General features: G+C 42.9%; 1 protein-coding gene across 2 annotated transcripts in view; it reads left to right on the forward strand.

Annotated features, from left to right (window-relative positions):
- LOC138745536 (dual oxidase 2-like) overlaps window positions 1-20186 on the forward strand; it is a 109130-nt gene that overhangs the window by 25134 nt on the left and 63810 nt on the right. For both annotated transcript variants that reach the window (XM_069902672.1, XM_069902673.1), the window contains 6 exons: window positions 5078-5265; window positions 7809-8010; window positions 8755-8921; window positions 15893-15953; window positions 16052-16148; window positions 18858-18948. In XM_069902672.1, coding sequence (XP_069758773.1) covers window positions 5078-5265; window positions 7809-8010; window positions 8755-8921; window positions 15893-15953; window positions 16052-16148; window positions 18858-18948 — 806 coding nt within the window. The remainder of the gene's footprint in view (window positions 1-5077; window positions 5266-7808; window positions 8011-8754; window positions 8922-15892; window positions 15954-16051; window positions 16149-18857; window positions 18949-20186) is intronic.

Genomic DNA, 20186 nt, shown 5'->3' on the forward strand with positions numbered 1-20186 from the left:
AAATCTGTTCTTGGGACCTCTGCTCTTTGTGATTTTTATAAATGACCTGGTCGAAGAGGCGGAAGGATGTTCGCAGTTGGAGGAGTTGTGGATGGAGCTGAAGCTTACAAGAGGATATAGACAAGATGCAGAATCGGGTGGAGGAGTGGCAGATGGAGATCAATCTGTATAAGCAGGGTTTGGAAGGACAAACCAGAAGGATATGTTCAGAGTTAATCGTTGGTTGAACCTTGGGGTCCAAATCCATCCATCCTTCAAGGTCGTCGCACAGTTTGACAGGAGAGTTAAGAAGGCCTATAGTTAATAGGAGATTGAGTTCAACAGCAGAGAGCCCATGTTGCAACTCTACAAATCTCTAGTGATACCAGCCTCAGAGAAATGGTGTTCAGTTCTGGTCACCTCATGACAGGAAGGATGTGGAAGGTACGGAGAGGAGATTTACCAGGATGTGGCCTGGATTGGGGAAACAGGTTTTTCTGAGGCAAGTTAGCAGAGCTGGGACTTTTTTCTTTGGAGCGAAGAAGGATGAGTGGAGACTTGATAGAGGTCGACAAGATTATGAGAGGCGTGGATAGGGTGGACAGCCAGCACCTGGTTCCCAGGGCAGAAATAGCAAACACCATAGGACAGGTGTACAAAGTAAAGTTTGGGGAAGACAACAGGGGTAATATTTTTCTATAGAGAGATGTGGGGGCCTGGAATATCTTTCCATGGATAGTGGTGGAGGCTGAAACATTAGGGGCATTTAGGAGACTCATAGACAGGCACAGGGATGGAATAGAAATAGAGGGTTACAGGTAGTGAGCATTTAGTACAGTTTTTTTCTGGAATATATGGGCCAGCACCACATCGAGGGTCGAAGGGCCTGTACTGTGCTATTGTGTTCTGTGATTGAAAGCATCCATTCAGGTGTGATCTTTTTTTTTGTTGCAAAAATCAATTTGTTCTCTGTTTCATGATTCATCTTGAACCAAAAAAAATGGTGGGACAGTAACGGCAGCGTTGCTGCTGGCGCGGACCCAGGAGGGTGGAGAGCAGAGTCACAAACCCGTTCCTCAGGGTCCAACCTATCGATCCTAAAGTGATCGGCTCTGAACAGGCTTTAAATGGGCAATATTTTTTTTAATTAAAATCCTGCAACCTTGGGGCCTGCGTCTGAGATGGCGAATGCCTATGCTTGGCTACTGCAGACTCCGAGCGAGCAGAAACGGGGAGAATACCCCTTCCCCTCCCCACCCCGTTGGGAAGGAGAAGCAGAGGAGACAACCCTTCAGGACGGTAACGACAGCAGCAAGGGGCTCAGCCGCTGAGGGACCCACACAGGCTGTGGGCGGTCAGCGACCTGCAGTCGTGGGGCTTACGGAACCTGGATTTGTGAGGGCGCTGAGGGCATGAAGAGCTTCGGACGCTAAAGGCATCCTGATCATGTCAAAGGTTTGGAAGTGGAGTCCAGGCGGCTGATGGATCGAACAGGAGTCTGTGCGGCTGCAGAGGTGGCGGGAGGCTAATCCCCGGATACACGGTGTCTCTGAGGGGATTCTCGTTCTCTCCTACTGTAGGGGCAATATTAATGGCAACATTTTGTCTGCCTTACAGCAGGTAGAAGGATATTTTGTGTAATGTTATATTTTCTGTAAAATATTAGATGACAACAATGGAAACTTGAATCTTAGTAAAACTCAGCAACAGACAACGAAATATACCAAACTAAATGTAATGTTTGATGACAAATAAATGTATAAATGTAGTAAAGAAAGAGACTGGAATCAAAAAGAGTGATAGCAAGAGGAGGAAGGGAATTTTTATTTGGAATGCCATTGCTTTAGCTCTGAACATCTTCAGCTGCCAGCTGTTTCTGAATTAGAAGTTTATAATGTGTAATTCCAAACTGGCTGGCTTTGTGTCAGACAGTGACTAATTTTCTTCTTGTTAAACAGGAAAATCTGCATATACTTACACATTACCCCTCCATAAATCTTTGTCCGCGAAGCCAAGCCAAAGATCGTACAATATGCAGAAGTGCTGGACAAACTCAGCAAGTCACACCACATCTATATCGCCTTGTGACCTGCTGCGTTCACCTAATTTTCTTCTCCCAGCCGACTTGGAAAATTCATACAGCAGTACCTTGGGTGGTCAGAAAAAAGAAATCTGCCCATTCTGGGGTTCCAACGCAGTGCACAAAGGCTCTGGAGAAAACAGCATAGAAAGCAAAAGGCAGGGAGAGTTTCAAGCCTGCGCCCTTCTCGCAGGTGCTGAGGATCAGGGAGACGCCCAAATAAGGAGGTGAGGCAGGGGAATGGAAGGGAGAGCACGGATGAGGTTGTCGGAATTTAGATTTATGGTTAGAGTACATACAAGACATCACACACAACTCTGAGATTCTTTTACCTAAGGGCGCGGCAGAATTACCACTAATTGGCAGTCCAAAAAAAAACTGGCTCAATGGACACAAGGAAGAAATAAAAAATAGTGAAGCAAAAAATGATAAAGTGCAAAAGTAAGAGCTATTAAGTAAGTCCCTGATTGAATTTATCATTGAGGAGACTATAGTGAAGGGGTAGTAGCTGTATTTGAACCTGGTGGTATGAGACGTAATCTCTTTCCTGATGGTAGCAGCAAAAACAGACCATGTGCTGGCTAGAGCGAATCCTTAATGATTACTGCTGCTCTCCAGCAGCAGCGTTTCCTATCGATGTTCGCAATGATGGGAGGGTTTTACACATGAGGTCCACTACCTTTTGCAAGGCTCTATGCTCAGGGGCCTTGGTGACCCCATGTCAGACCGTGACGCAGCCGGTCAGCACGCTTTCCAGGGTTTCCAATGTCGTCCTAAACCTCCTCAAACCCCTGAGGATGTGGCGGCATTGACATACTCTCTTCATTATGCCACTTGTGTGCTGGGTCCAGGACAGATTATCTGAAATAGAGATTCCGAAGAACTTAAATTTTCTCACTGATTCCACCTCTGATCCCTCCATTGATCATACTCTTCTTGTTTTCCCTTCCTGAAGTCAACAATCTTGTCATTGGTTTGGGTGACATTGTGTCCAAGTTGTTGTGGGTGCACCATTCATCCAAGTTCTCTGAAGTGCCAGTTGATGAAGGAGACAAAGACGATGTGGTCAAACAATAATCATGACTTTTATTAGCAGAAGCTCATGGCAATAGGTGCACACACAGTTAAGTGTCCTTAACAGTAGAGATAATCGCAGCCAATGTTAGTACAGCAAGGTTCGCCAGAGGGGAGTCGGGCAGCTTGGCAGACATTCACCACATTTTCAATCTCCCTCATGTCGGCTGACTCATCACCCCTTTTTACGCAGCCCACTACAGTATTTGTAGATGGTGATGCTGTCGTACAGAGCCTCACAAACCTATGTGTGAAGGGAGTAGAACAAGGGATAAGAATGCAGCCCTGTGGTACTGATGGAGATTATGGAGGAGATGTTCTTACCAATCTCACTGATTGTGGTCTTTTTCTTTCCTTCTTCTTCTTTCTTTGGCTTGACTTCACGGACGAAGATTTATGGAGGGGTATGTCCACGTCTGCTGCAGGCTCCTTGGTGACTGACAAGTCCGATGCGGGGCAGGCAGGCACGGTTGCAGCGGTTGCAAGGGAAAATTGGTGGGTTGGGGGTTGGGTGTTGGGCTTTTCCTCCTTTGACTTTTGTCAGTGAGGTGGGCTCTGCGGTCTTCTTCAAAGGAGGTTGCTGTGGTCTAGAGGTGAGGAAATCCAGGACCCAGTTACACAGTGGAGTGTTGAATATCAGTTCTTGCAGTTTGCCAATCAATTATGAGGGGATGATGCTATTAAAATGTCAAATTATAGTCAATCAAGAGCATCCTGATGTCTGCATCTTTGCTGTCCAGGTGTTCCAGAGGTTTGTGTAGAGCAGTGGTTTTCAGATTTTTTTCTTTCACCCACATTTTGGTTCGCACGTATAGTTGTCTGAAGATCTCACTTCTTGGTAACCTCCAAAAGACCTCATTAGATAAGTGTGTAGCAAAATATTCTATGCTGAGCTACTAAAGACATCAGTATACACATTGTGGAATTGCTCCGCGCCTTGTCAAGTTAATGTATATGCAGGGAAACTATGTACACAGCGTGGAGTCTATTGCAAGATTGACATCTCCAGGCTTGCATGCTGGGCTTATCTACATCACTGCTTCTGTCACATGGACAGGAAGTGGCATCATCAGTGATGTCATCAGCTCAGATTAAAAACCTTGTGTTGGATGCAGGTCACTTTCCCACATTTTCCACAGCATGTCCGCCATTTCGGGAGCCAGCTTGCTTGCTGGTAAGCAGGTTGCCAAAAGTGTTTGATTTTCTTGGCATTCTCTTATGACAAACAACTGCAAGCTGAACTCAAAGATAATTTCAGATTGCGTTAGTTCAACTGACCTAAAAATGTTTTGCCACTGATTTTCATTTGTACTCAGCATCTGAGGCCTCTTCTGTCAGTGTCCAACAATAGTCGGTCAGCATTGTTGGATTCCAGTTGCTATGATACCGCTTTTCCATGGTCGCAATGTCCTGCTGAAACCTTTCACCGTGTTCGTCAGTGACTCCACCAAGATCAGCGGGGAAGACGTCCAAATGCGAATGCAGAAAATGAACTTTCAGTGACGTGTTGCACTTTCATATTTTTGTCTGCATGAAGCATGTTGTTAATCAGCTGGATGTAGTTTAGTGCTCTGTAGTGCACAGCATCTGTATATGTGAGCTGCTTTTATAGTTTGTCTGCATCTATCCTAACTAGGCATGCCCAAGCACTGAGGCATACTTGGACTGTCCAAAACAGCTTGCTTTGTGGGCAATAATATAGGAGACTTAAAATATGACAGGAGATCACAAAAATAGGTTTTATCTAAAAGAAAATGCATTATAGGAAAATGTTGGAGATTTTCCTGATCAACAGCTCAAAATCCATAATATACACCTAAAAGCATTCAGAAAGCAAAATCTTTATTGTCCAGTGTAATAACTTTATTTCAAAACTATACTCTTTATTTAAAAGACAATATTTTGTGGTTTAAAACATTTTTCTGCTCTATTTGAATCTTTCAGGCTATCTTGTCATGGATGAAATTTTGGAGGTGATTGGAACGGGATGTCCCACTGAATTCCTTAATATTCAAGTCCCTTCCGGGGACCCTATTTTTGATCCCAACAGCACTGGGAAAGTGGAGCTTCCCTTTCAACGCTCACGATGGTCAATAATCTCAGGCCAAAGTCCAAACAACCCCCGTGTGCAGGTGTGTCACGTGACAGAATGCAAAGCGAGCTTCACTCGATTAAACCGCAATGCTTTTACAGTGCCAGCGATCTGCCTCTGTCTGCTTGTACGTTCTCCCTGCGTGGATTTTCCCTGAGTGCTCTGGGTTCCTCCCACCCTCCAAAAAAAAGTGCCGGGTTTGCAGGTTGATTGGCAGGATGGACTCAAGGTGCAGAAGGGCCTCTATTATGATTGCTGTAACTTTAAAATTTAAAAAAAAATCAATGGGAGATAAATCTCAAGCCAGAGATACAGATCTCCAAGAGCCGTTATCTCCAATTATATTTCCTTTGGAGTGACAGGATGGTGTGTGGGATGTAGCAGGGCTTTGGTTGGGTGGGAAATGTGCAGTGTTCTTTTAAAAATATTTTTATTGATTTTGATAAAGGACTTGTGCAAGCAAAAAGGGTACAATTCAAAAAGATAGCTACATAAAATGAAATAAGATATTCCGTATATCACTAACATACTTAAATTGTAAATCATATCCATAATTCATATTCTAAATAGTACATACCGTTTTTAGAAAAAAGCCTAAAAATAGAAAAAAAGGAGGAAAGAACAAAATAGTAAAGGAGTAAAACTCCTCTTTCAATCTTTTTATTAATCATACTATAGGTAAACAATACATGATGAGAATAAGAGAACATAATCAAAAAGGGGAAACATTTCACTATCTGACATCATATGATATAACATTGTTTTACACCACAATTAACAAATGTTCTTATCTCCTCAAACTAACATTAAAAAAAAATTATTATATAAAACCCCACCTAATCTAAAAAGAAAAATGACTGGACAACCTTGCCTGAGAATTTATTAATATAATTTAATCGTCTGATCTTCACCAACAAAGAGAAAATAAATAAAATATAGTCCAGAAGGGAAAATAATTCTACAAACGAAGTCATGTGGAAATAATTTATAAAAGGCCACCAAGCCTCTTCAAATTTAACAGAAGTATTAAATGTACAACTCCAAACTTTCTCTAAACTTCAACATGACATAATTTGAGAGAGCCACCGAGTCCAAGTAGGTGGATTAGAATCTCTCCATTTAAATAAGATCACTCTTCGAGCCAACAATGTAGAAAAGGCGACAACCCGATGTGTGGAAGTGGGTACTCGTCCCACTTCTGGAATTATAATTGCAAAGAGTGGTCAATGCATTAGGTTGCAAACTGATATCCAGTATAGCTGACAAAGTCTTAAAAATATCTATTCAATACCTCTCCAACATGACCAAAACATATGAATTAGAGAAGCCACTTCTGATTTACATTTACTACAAATAGGACTAACGTTAGAAAAAATACAGGCCTATTTATCTTTCGACATATGTACAGAGCCATTGTCATACCCACACTCCTGTTCGGCTCTGAATCATGGGTCCTTTACCGGCATCACCTACGGCTCCTGGAACGCTTCCACCAGCGTTGTCTCCGCTCCATCCTCAACATTCATTGGAGCGACTTCATCTCCAACATCGAAGTACTCGAGATGGCATCGAATCCACGCTGCTGACGATCAAACTGCGCTGGGTAGGTCATGTCTCCAGAATGGAGGACCATCGCCTTCCCAAGATCGTGTTATATGGCAAGCTCTCCACTGGCCACCGAGACAGAGGTGCACCAAAGAGGTGCGTGGACTGCCTAAAGAAAGCTCTTGGTGCTTGCCACATTGACCACTGCCAGTGGGCTGATCTCGCCTCAAACCGTGCATCTTGGCGCCTCACAGTTCGGCGGGCAGCAACTTCCTTTGAAGAAGACCGCAGAGCCCACCTCACTGACAAAAGACAAAGGAGGAAAAACCCAACCCCAACCAACAAATTTTCCCCTGCAACCGCTGCAACCGTGTCTGCCTGTCCCGCATCGGACTTGTCAGCCACAAACGAGCCTGCAGCTGACGTGGACATTACCCCTCTATAAATCTTCGTCCGCGAAGCCAAGCCAAAGAAGAAAAGATATGTACCACTTTAAACTGAATCAGAGAAGGACAAGCATATGTTGAAGAGGTGTTAACCAATCCAAAGATCTTGCCTGTTAAAAAAAATCAGACCCCTTACCTCACCACATTGCCAGATGTTATATATGACTGGTATTAAAAGAAAAATGAAGGTTTTTAAAAAAAAATAAGGAATGTGGAAAAGATACAAGTCAGACAAGTTAATTATATTGGAGTAGAATTTTAAAGTAAGATAGTGAGTCATTAAATGATCCCACAACATCTAGATTCTTATATCTGAATTATTAATTGAATAACAGATCCTTTCCATATTCAAACAGGATCACGCAACCACTGGTCATGATTTCAGATTTATTGTTAGAGTACATAAATAACGTCACTGAGAACCCTGAGATTCTTTTTCCAGTAGTTGAGGTAGAATTACCACTTTTTGGTAGTCCAAAAAAAAAACAACCTTACTCAAGGTCTCCATTCAATGACTGCCGCTAGAAACCAATGGACGGACAAATTCCTGCTGAGATATGTTACATCTTGTCTGTTTGCTGTTTCATTGCAGATAAACCACGTCACCACCTGGATTGACGGAAGTTCTATCTACGGAGCGTCCCGTTCCTGGAGTGACACTTTGCGTACCTTTTCTGATGGACTTCTGGCTTCGGGAACAGACAAAAATTTGCCGAGACTAAGCAATGGATTAATCAATCTGTGGAAATTTGTAGATCCTGCAACTGGACAACGCGGTCTTAATGGACTTTATGGTACCTCGTTTGTCTCTTCACCGAGGCTTGTTAGGAATCTCTCAGGAACTTGATAGCTATCTATAAATCTCTAAGAAATACAGTCACATGTTAATCATTTTCTTTCCCTAAATATACCTGTCTGGGCTTCATTCCCGGAGTTGTTCACAGGAACACAAGATATAGGAGCAGAAGTTGGCCCATTGTGTCTGCTCTGCCATGAGCTGGACAATCCTTCTGCTCAGCCCCACTCTCTGGCTTTTTCCCCATAATCTGTGATCAAGTACCTGTCAATCTCTGCCCTAAATACATTCAATGACCTCGTTTCTGTGACAATAAGTTCAACAGTAAAGAAAGTTTTCTCCATGTTTGTTTTAAATTGAAGCCCTTTCATCCTGAAGTTGTGCCCTCTCGTCCGAGACAACCCTACCATGGGAACATCCTTGTCTCAGAGAACCATAAAAACATAGAACACAACAGCACAGAAACAAACCCCTTTGGCCCTTTTTTTGCCTAGTCCCACTAACCTGCACCCAGTCCATACCTCTCCTATCCATGTACCCGTCCAAATTTGTCTGAAATGTGAAAACTGAGTCCAAATTCACCCCCTCAGCTGGCATCTCATTCCACATTCCTACCATTCTCCATGTGAAGATGTTCCCCCTCACCTTTCCACCTAAACCCTTCCCCTACCTCACAAAAAAAACATTTACTCTGTAAATCCCCCCTCATAATTTTAAATATTTGTTTCTGCCTTGCTTGCAGATTTTGGAAATGCGAAAGCGAATGAGAGTCCGTTTCTCAGAGCACAAAATATCATATGGTTCCGTTACCACAATTACTTAGCTGCTCAACTCCAAGCTCAAAACCCCAAGTGGACAGATGAAGAGTTATTCCAGAATGCTAGAAAACTAGTGATTGGCACCTTTCAGGTGAGTACATTTCGAGCCTGAGCCTTTTTTTAAATTTGAATATTTTATTTTGGTTTTTATAGACTCATAAAGTAATTCAACAACCAAATGCAATCTTTCAAAAAGTTCATAAACAGCCTTTCCCCCAAACCATACTGATTATCTAAACACAAATACTAGTGGGGTTCAGAGCCCGCACCGAAACCTTTCAAAGAACAACCCAGTTAACTAAATAACACAGGTAAGGAATAAAAGGAACAAAAAAATTAAGATAAAACAAACTAAATAAGCACGAAAATATGCACGTCACCTTAACTCCACTCCTTTCCATATCCATAGTTCGAGCCATTTGTTACATCATAGACCATCAATAATCGAAATTCACCAAGACAGTGTTATTTTTAAAACGAGCCTGCAGCAGACATGGACATACCCCTCCATAAATCTTCGTCCGCGAAGCCAAGCCAGAGAAGATATTTATTAATAACTATTAATAATATAACAACTTAACTTAAGTCTAAACTTAACCCCGACTCTGTGTGTGTGTGTGTGTGTGTGTGTGTGTGTGTGTGTGTGTGTGTGTGTGTGTGTGTGTGTGTGTGTGTGTGTGTGTGTGTGTGTGTGTGTGTGTGCGCATATTACCCAAACTGTTACAGCTAAGGCACAAATTAATTCCCAAAGTTCAGTCTTAGAAATCCTGTGCTGAAACTCAGAACTTTTAAACCGATGTTCAGAAGTAATTATGAAGTAGGTGAGGCACTGAGTTGTCAGTCTGCCTTGAACTCATCAATCCTTGTTAAGTTGCTTCCAGTGAAATGTTCTTTCATATGAATGATTGTCACAACTCCCCTCTTCCTTGCATAGGGGAAACAAAACTGTGACTTCCACAACACTTCCAAAAAACCCAGGCAAGGGTTAGTTGAAATGACCATCAGAATGGTTATTTCCAAACAAAGCAATTCTCCTGCTTCCCAGATATGGGTCAATCCAAAAATGATTATAGTAGATCACTGTTTCCCCTGGCAAGGAGAAACAACAGAAGTGTCCATTTCACACAATGTCACTTCATTTCTGTCAGTGTGCAGTAAATGTCTTGTTGGTCATTAATTAATTGTGCTTCTTCAAGGGTCTCAAACACATGACTTGCTTGGTCAATACTGAAATCTTTTCGGTTTCAATTTCGTGACTCATAATCATATGACTTGTAAATGTCCCTTTTTCCTGAAATAATAACCATTGTTCTTTTGGCCTCCTTATGGTTCCTACTTGACAGTGCCTTCTGTCTGACCACAAGCTGCAGGTGGTTTTGCTGTGAAAAGGTATTGTCTTGAAAGGTTTTCAGCCTGTGTTAACTCTTGAAGTGTGGTTACTACATAAAATGTGAGCTTATAACACAAGATCTGAGCAAAAAGCAGGAAGGAGTCTGAATAAAAAGGTGGGGGGGAGAAGAGGAAGGAGAAAGGGGGAGGAACAAGGGTGGGAGGATTTTCAGCATTTTTATCTTCTACCCTTCCACCCAGATCCACCTGTGACCTCTCACCTGTTCGCCTGTGCTCCTCCTCTTGCCCTTTCCTCCCTCCTCTCCCCACCTTTTCATTCAGATGGTGCTTTTCGCTCGTACCTTGATCAAGGGTTCAGGCCCGAAATGTTGGTTCCTTTTGATCCTGCGTGATCTACCCAGTTTAGTGTATTCCACATGATGTCATTCTTTTGGGTTTATTCAGGAGCATGGTGGTTGCAGGGAAGGAACTGTCTTGAGGCCCGTTGGTGTGCCTTCTCTCCTATGAGATGATGGGAAAAGAGTGTGTGGTCAGGGTCCTTCGGTAATTTGGCTGACTTTTCTAGCCAGCAGGAGATGTAGCTGAGGTCCATGGAGGATAGGGATGTTCAGAGCTGAGTTCACCACATTCTATAGCATCTTCCAATCTTGAGTAGAGAAGCTCCGTGATGCATCTGGCTGGTATGCTTTCAATACTGCTCCCGTAGGAGCTGTTGAGAGGTAAGGGACTCTGTCCACGGAGAGAAGGGTAAGACCAGATGTGCGGGAAATGGAAAAAGTGAGGGCAAGGGGCTCCATTAACTACAGCGGGAGGGGAAACAACTTTCCGGAAGAAGGACATATTGGATGTATGAGAACCAAAAGCCTCATCACAAGAAAAGATGAGGCAGAGATGGGGAAACTATAGAATTGAGATGGAGTCTTTACAGACGACAGGAGGTCAAGGTGGCTGCAGGCGTTCATGGGTTTGTAAAGCAGAGAGCAGTGCCAGGGCAGTGGTTAATGGATCTGAGATAAGCAGCAGGGTTGACGTAGCGGTTAACGCACCACCTTTAGAGTGCCAGCAATCAGAGCTGGGGTTCGAGTTCTGCAAGGAGCTTCCCATCTGCGTGAATTTTCCCCAGGGGCTCCGGTTTCCTCCCACCATTCAAAAATGTACTGGGGATGTATGTTAATTGGGTGTAAATTGGGCGGCACGGACACGAGGGCCAAAATGGCCTGTTACCATACTGTATGTCTAAATTTAACATTTAAAGGTTTGGGAGGGGTTACAGAATAGGTTTGAATGAGTACAGATCCACGTTGCTAACAAAGAGACAGGAGTAGCTGTGGCCCGTGCATGTGCCCAGGGCCACACCTGGTCATAGAGTTCTACAAGATGGAAACTGTCCCGTTGGCACAACTATCCCTTCGGTTTGTAAAACGTGGGAGGAATTGAAACAAGTTCAAAGGTTATCAAAGGATAGGCTGAGCAGTGGGGCTGAAAATGGAAAATATTACCGTGCTGTGTCTAAATGACAAACTAAATTAAAATGGCAGAACTTCACCATAACATCCCAACTCCTGTACTCAATACTGATTTATGAAGCTTAATGTCGCAAAAGCTCTCTTTGCAACCCACCTACCCGTGATGCCATTTTCAGGGATTTATGTATCTCTATGCCTAGATCTCTCTATTCTACCGCACTCCTCAATACCCTGCCATTTACCACGTGACGTGACGCCACCTCTCCCACATTGTCCCGATCGCCTTCACGCTAGGCGCAACTTACAGTGGCCATTTGACCTCCAAATTTACACACCTTTTGGATGGGGGGGGGGGAGGAGGAAATTGGAGCATCCTGGGAAACCCACACAGTCACTGGGAGAACCAGCAAACTCCATACAGACAGCACTGAGGTCAGAATTGAACCCAGATCTCTGGCACTTTATCAGCAATACATCGATGCCACCCCATGGGTCAAGTCAAGTTTATTGTCGACTGGTTGTACAAGTTCTTCTTCTTCTTTGGCTTGGCTTCGCGGACAAAGATTTATGGAGGGGTAATGTCCACGTCAGCTGCAGGCTCGTTTGTGGCTGACAAGTCCGATGCGGGACAGGTAGACACGGTTGCAGCGGTTGCAAGGGAAAATTGGTTGGTTGGGGTTGGGTGTTGGGTTTTTCCTCCTTTGTCTTTTGTCAGTACAACCCATAGAAACAGCGTTCTCCAGTCCTCAGTGCAAAACATGCAGACACAACCAGGCATAATACACTTACAGAAGAAAGATACATATACAGGACAAGTATTCATATATTAAGTAAGTAAATATTATGGCAGCTGGTTAATATAAGCAGTGTGAGAGGAAAGGGAAAAGTAAGAACATGACGCTGGAGCAAAGATAAAGATACATAACCAGTGGTTCAGGCTTAAGCCCTTCATCAAGGTATGAGCAGGCACCTGATCGAAATATTTGGGGGATGAGGGTGGATAGGTGAGAAGTAGACCATTTTGTCTAATAAATTGCTGGATGAAGATTCAATGGTAATCTTAATAATTGAATAACTATACAGTGAAAAAGATGTGGTGATATAGCTACAATTAGGTGGCCCTTTGGAAGTGTTAGCAAAAGTTTGATGGGCCAAAGATACTCCTACAATGGCTCATAGGTTAGTTTTTTTACTTGGCAAGGCAAATTTTGTTGGGTTTAAGGGACAGTTTTGTTAATCAAGAGTTTTGCAATTCCAGCTTTTTCTGGCACCGTGAAGACTTCTGAGAAACAAGGTCCAATTGTTGAGGAACTTGTTTGGCAGAGGGAGTCCAGGCAGTAAAAGGATAAAGATAGCGAGGTTTCGGGAAATCCTAATGCACAAAAGCTCAACAATGAAGGCAGTGTCTCAAAGTTAGCCACATAATGGCAGGTCAGGGTGAAACGGGAAGCTGTCATGGCATTTGCAAAGAAAGAATCAGAAATTAAATACTTGCTCAGTGATCTGAGAGCTGAGGTTGTTGGTGGAGAGCCTTGGGGTTGTACAGGAATGTGCTGCAGAACACACCCACCTGATCCATTGGAAACCAATCTGAATTTCAAATGCTTCTGGAAATGGCTCAAAACCTTTGTAATTGTTCGGTTTTGTCTGTCGAAGCCATGAATGATGATGCATTCATTTATAATTATGCAAGATACAATCATTTTTGGGTGGTCAGGTTATTAATAAATAGTGGATATCATGTGACTGAGGTATTTGCACCTGTTTGGTTAATTATAAAAGAGTGACCCTTTGATTAAAGGGATCATGGCTTCGCAAATAAAAATTTAGGAAGGATCGTAGACATGAGCATGTCCTTCGAGCCTGCACAATGAGGCCCAGACCTCACCCACCCCCGTTCGGTTGGCGAACGCTATTACAGCACCAGCGATTGGAACCGGGGTTCGAATCCCACGCTGCCTATAAAGAGTTTGTACGTTCTCCCTGTGTCTGCATGGGTTTTCCTCCGGGGGGCTCCAGTTTCCTCCCACCCTTCAAAAAAAAGTATCGGGGGGGGCGGGGGGTTTGGGTCAATTGTCTGTCATTGGTCTGCACGGGCTCGTGGGCTGGAAGGTCCTGTTATCGTGCTGCATGTTTAAAAATTAAAAAAAATTAAAACTCAGCATGCTCTCGCAGCATCCATGGGAGGTAAAGATATATAACCAACGTTTTGGGCCTGAGCGCACCCTGACCCTGATCTGCCATGGGCCTCAACGTCTTTACTGCGCTCATTCCACGTTGCCTTCAGTTCTCCGATCTTTCAAAAATCCACCTCTCTCTACTTCAAATACCTCCACTGCCCCCAGGTATATACGGCAAAGCCCCTGATGTTGAATTAGAGAATTTTCCGGTTGCTTGAGATTGCGCAGACATGGAGAGGCGAACTAACGGAGAGGCGTGCCAATTTTAAATGCCGTATTTTTTTTACCAATTTGTTTTCCACGATATTTGTTGAATTCTGGATAATAGAGGTTTTACTGTATTTCAGAGATTCGCCATCTCCTGTGTGAAGAAATTCCAGCACTGTTTAAGTGCTCATTACTTTGTTTTCTCTCTGCTTGTCTGTTAAGATATAATAGTTTTATTTTTCATATATTATGGAGGTTTTTTTTACTGTATATTCTTTTTCATATATTGCCTTGGATTAATGGACCTAATTATTTCTGTAAAATCCAATAAAAAATTCTGAAAAAGAATAAAAAATAGAAATTCCCCTGCAATTCATGCTCAAGTGACTGTCCCCTTGAAACCAGGTCTCCTTGTTCGAGCTTGTGCACGGTTGGAAACATCTCAACAATGACTCCATCACACCCCTGTAGAATCACATGTCTCCATAAGATTATCCCTTGATTTTGTTAGCACACTTTCCTTAATACTGTGAGCTCTATGAATAGTTTTAGTTCCAATTTTTTTCTCTTCTTTCAATCCTTAATATGGGGTTGTTTTGTTCGAAAAGTTGTATTTGACCAACTACAGAAATTGGAAAACTCATTGCTTCTTAAATGGGAATTGTGACACAAATGAGCTCAACTTGTCCTTGTATATTTTGGACTCCTTAAATTTCTTTTGGCTTGGAAACTACATTCTATTCCAATTTCAGATTTATTGACAAAGTACATACATGACATCATATACAACCCTGAGATTGTTTTTTCTGTGGGCGAGGCAGAATTACTACTTATTGGTGGTGCAAAGATAACTACTCAGTGTACACATATAAACAAATAAAGAAATGTAACCAAACTGTGCGCAATAGAGAGAAAAAAAAATCAATAAATTGCAAAAGTAAGAATCCTTAAATAAGTCCCTGATTGAATTTGTTGTTGAGGAGGCTGACGGTGGAGGCTTCCTTAATCCTTAATCTGGTTGTGCGAGTCATGTGGCACCTATTCCCCTTTCCTGGTGGTGGTAGCGAGAACAGAGCGTGTGCTGGGTGGGGTGGATCCTTCATAATTGCTGCCGCTCTACCATGGTAGCGTTCCCTGTAGACGTTCTCGATGCTGGGGAGGGTTTTGCATGATGAATGTCCTGGGCTGGCAGTATGCTCTTTGTGGGACAGTGTGCAGTAACCATCAGGTGATGGTTTATCAGAATTGTGACAGTGAAAGAGCAAGTTTCCGCTAATACCTTCACATCGAGGCGAAGGCGGTCTGTAGAATTCAGCAAGTGAAGAGAGAAGCAGTCATTGCTGTGCAGGTACCTTTGTAGGGGCCAAACTGGGAGGTCTGGAACCGGAGCTGGAAGCCACAAAGCTTGATGAGAGCTGAAGCCCAAAATGTGGGTTATCTTTGCTATATAAATTATGGTGTTTGACTTGCTCTTTCTCCAGTATTGTGGTTTAACTTCGGTGACAGAGATTACAGACTTTCATGCTTTACTGCCGGTTTATCGGATCTCCTTTCTATTGCTGGACTCAGAGCAGGTCAGCAGGGGACCCCAGATTTCCTGAGCTGAAGAATTGGGTGCACCTGTTACGCACCACACATGTTTAAAGTCACCTCCTGGCAAAGATGGTTTGTTAAGCCAGGGTGGCATGGTTAACGAAGCAGTTAGCAGAACAGGGAGAATGTACAAACTCCTCACAGACAGCGCCAGATTAGAACCCGGGTCGCTGATGTTGTAACAGCGTTGCAATAATTGCTACGCTAACCGAGCAGCCCATTATATTTTAGGTTACTCAGTTAACACTTTCTTTTTATATTTGTAGCATATTCTGTACTATGAGTGGTTACCAGTCTTCATCGGTCAAGACATGTCACCGTATGAAGGTCAGTATGTTCTGATGTGGTCCAGTAACTTGTAGCATACTCAATCACATGAAATCCCAGAAAATAACATGGAGCTTTTCTGATTTTCTGTTCTGCAGGCTACAAGAAATATGTAGATCCTAGCATATCACCTGAATTTCAAGCTGCTGCTATTAGAATACTGAACTCTATGATTCCTCCAGGCATATACATGAGGTAGTAATGCCAAGTATTATGTTGGTGCAACTTTTCCTTTGGTATTTTTGCTGATATACTTGATCCACTTCTGATATATCGCTGGTATTGTAAAATTCATCTTGAAGAAAAGTGTTCACTGTCATTATCAGTTTCATCAGGTCAAGTTTATTGTCATCTGACTGCACAAGTACAACCTGACAAAACAGCGTTCTCTGGTCCTCGGTGCAAAACATGCAGACACACAATCAGACGTAACACACAGACGAAGAACACACATGCAGGACAAGTATTCATTTACACAAACAAATAAATAAATATTGTTTTGTGAATACGAGAGTCTCGGAAGGTCAGTGCAAGCTGTTCCCTTGGTCGTTCAGCGTTCTCGCTGCCCGTGGGAAGAAGCTGTTCCTCAGCCTGGTGGCGCTGGCCCTGATCCTCCTGGATTTCTTCCCTGACAGGAGCTGTGTGTGGGGCAGAAGTTTAGTTAGTCTTAATTTGACTAAGATTCAGGTCAGAAAATATTGGCTCACGTTCCACTCTCAGACCCGAAGATATAAATATGAGTTACTATTTCAAGACATTAAATACAAATCGGGTTCTAGCTCTCAGGTGAAATGGTGCAGCAATAGCCTGTCTGTGGTGATGCATTTATTCTTTTACTGCCTCCTGTTTTTAAACCCAAGATTCTCCCCCCAATAACACTACCAAAATCAATTGGTTATTCATTTCAGGAAGGTTAGTTCACGGATTGGCTGCAGTGCTTGCCAAAATAATAAAAAGATGTAACTATACTTCTAATCATTACTTTTAGGGGTGGGGGGGACACATTCTGAATCGGAGGCATTCAGTTATAATCCCACGGGCAGTAGCTATAATCCCCGACCAAGTAGGCAGACCAAATGCCGTCTCGTACTGAGCTGGATTCCTATTGGCACATCAACAAAAGGGTAAAATTAACCTGCCTCACGGCGGCCAAAGCCAAATTCACGTTCCCTATTGGTGGGTGAACCGAGTTTGTTGGTTTCTTTTCGGTACGAGTATGATCAGCCAAGGATTCCGTTACTATCATGTGATCAGAATAGTTAGCTGAGGAAAACAAAGCAACATGGCACCTTGTGTCTCTGGAGGAAATCAAATTCTAATTTCAATATCCACTTCTTTTTGCACAACCAACCAACTCTGAACGTTTATTATTATTTTTTCCTCTTCCTTTTTAATTATTCTTTTTTCTGCTATAGTCTGAATAAATTATTAAACCATTCACCCTGTTTATCCATCTCTGTATTAACACTTTATTGATAAAACATGGGAAATTAGAGCACACCACAAGCTATTCAGCCCTTGACGTGGTGCCGACCTATATATTCCTACCAAAACACTAACTCATAACTCTCTATTTTTCTTTCACCTACGTGCCTGGCTGGGAGTCAAATGAATATCCCTAATGTTCCAGCCTCCACCTCCACCTCCGGCAAGGCATTCCAGGCCCCCACGATGAGTCAGTAAGTTTGCAGATGATACAAAGGATGGAAGAGTGGTGGGTAGTGTTGAAGGTTGTTGTAAGTTACAACAGGATACAGAGTTGGGCAGAAAAGTGAAAGGTAAGAGTTCAATCTGGAGAAGTGTACGGTGATGAATTTTACGGTGATGAATTTTAGGTGGTCAAACCTGAAGGCTGAGTACAGGGTTAATGGTTGGATGTGTAACAATGTGGAGAACAGAGGGGGTCCAAATCTCTCAAGGTTGCCGTGCAGGTTGATAGGATAGTTAAGAAGGCCTGTGGGATGCTGGGGTATTGAGTTCAAGAATCGAGAGGTCATGTTGCAGCTCTAGAATTACCTGGTGAGAGCACACTTAGAATATTGTGTTTAGTTCTGGTCACCTCATTATGCAAAGGATGTGGAAGCTGTGGAGAGTGTGCAGAGGAGGATGTTGTCTGGATTGGAAAATATCTCATGAGGCAAGATTAGCAGAGCTAGGGCTTTTTTTCTTTGGAGCGTAGGAGGATGAGAGGTGACTTAATGGAGGTCTACAAGATTGAGAGGCATAGATAAGGTAAACAGTCAGCACCTTTCCCCCCCCCCCCCCCCCAGGCAGGAGTAGCAAACACCAGAGGACGTTTGTACAAAGTGAAGGGAGGAAAGTTTAAGGAAAACATCAGGGGTTTTTTTTACAGAAAGTTGTGTGTGTCTGGAATCCAGTGCCAGGGGTGCTGGTAGAGGCTGGAACATGAGACACCTGACACAGGCACACGGATAAAAGAAAAAAGTAGAGGATTATGAGGTAGGTAGAGGTATTTTTTCGTAAGAATATATAGGTCGGCACAACACCAAGGGCTGAAGGGCCTGTACTGTGCTGTAATGCTCCTTGTTCTATTAATAAGTGCAAGTAGAAAAGAATGTAACAATGTACAGTGCTGGAAATGAATTGATACAAAACTCAGGGCGAAAGAGACTTTGAACGGTTTTCCTTTTGCAAATAATTTATTGTAAATAAATTCTATTTTTGGTTAAAAAAAATTACATATCGCTAAAGGAATCTTGAAAATGTTGTGTTTCATGTCCCTGGGAAGCTGCAGGAAAGTAAGACTTGCATTGCCTCTCTACTCTGTACATATGACCAGAAACTTGAATTTGAACTTGAATATGGGATGCCGATAAAATGTAAGGACTCCTCTGATAATAGCGATTGATTAAAAATTCTCGCCTCCCTTTGATCCCTCCCCAGGAACAGCACATGCCATTTCCGAAAGGTTGTGAATGTTTACAACCGAATGGACCCTGCACTTCGAGTGTGCAATAACTTCTGGAGTAGAGAGGTAAGGCAGCATCACAGTTTCACTGTAAAGCGAGCAAGTGAGAGGGCACTGTTTCTGACTGCACTGTGGCAGGTTGTAGAAAGGGATTTAATCGTCTCTGGATACATATTGAGTGACACTGTAAAGAATTCTGGAATCATGGGCCAGCTGATGCCCTTCGTAGAAAGAAACTGTCCTTTGCAATGTACACTGATATCCTGCATCTATGGGGATTGGTAGATGCCGGATAAGCCTATTTTCTGGTTGCTTGAGATTGTGTGTTGCTTGATTGACAAATTAATGACGAGGTGCGCCAATTTTAAACATGTATTTTTTTTACCTGTTGCCGCAATTTTTTTTTTTGTTGGTTGCATGAGGCTGCCGGTTATTTGAACTCCGGATAGCCGGTCATCCACATGCGATTCTGGTTTGATATTTTTTGTTGATTACGAGCATCCATCGAAGGGGTCTCGCCAATGACCTATTAGCAAAAGCAAGTAATAAAAGATTACATACTCCTTCATGCAACCCATTTTGCAATATCGAAATTAAATTGCAGCGGTTCTTTGAGTAAATTACAAGGGAACTTAAAGATTAAAATTTTTGTTAAATATCCAAAATTAAATTAACTAAACCTACATATGGATGCTTTCACCTCTTTGATATACATCGTAGTCGACTGATAGTCTGTTGTTCTTGCAATAGCTTTTTAAGAAAGCCCTGAAATCCTACTTGCTTCAGATTCCCAACGCTGCTTGTTGTCACTTTGTTCTGGTAAAGCCACTCTGCTGCTTTCAGAGACTAGTTTGGGTTGACGATAGGCTGATGAGGAATATCCTGTCCAAGGCCTTCTGAGTCTTGAGCGATTGCAAAATGCAGACTGCAATCTCCAATTAGAGCATCTGTCATGTGTCAGACCTAAAGCAGTAGAAACTTGTTATCGAACGCTGGAACACAGGTCATTTGGCCCCTCTAGTCTGTGCTGACCATCCTCCTGCTCGTCCCACTGACCTGCTCCCATCCATGTCTGTTTTATTAGTTTGCACGATCATAATAATTTAATTTTTTTTAATTAAATGCGCACGATAACAGGCCCTTCCAGCCCACATCCCCACATATTGCCCAAATACCCCAATTAATCTACAATCCCTGTACATTTTTTGGAGAAGGGGAGGGAATCAGAGGAAACCCAAGCAGGGCATGGGGAGAACATACAAACTCCTTACGGACAGCGGCGAATTTAAATCTGGGTCGTTGGC

Source organism: Narcine bancroftii, chromosome 11 (genome assembly GCF_036971445.1).
Source record: "Narcine bancroftii isolate sNarBan1 chromosome 11, sNarBan1.hap1, whole genome shotgun sequence".
Taxonomy (NCBI): domain Eukaryota; kingdom Metazoa; phylum Chordata; class Chondrichthyes; order Torpediniformes; family Narcinidae; genus Narcine; species Narcine bancroftii.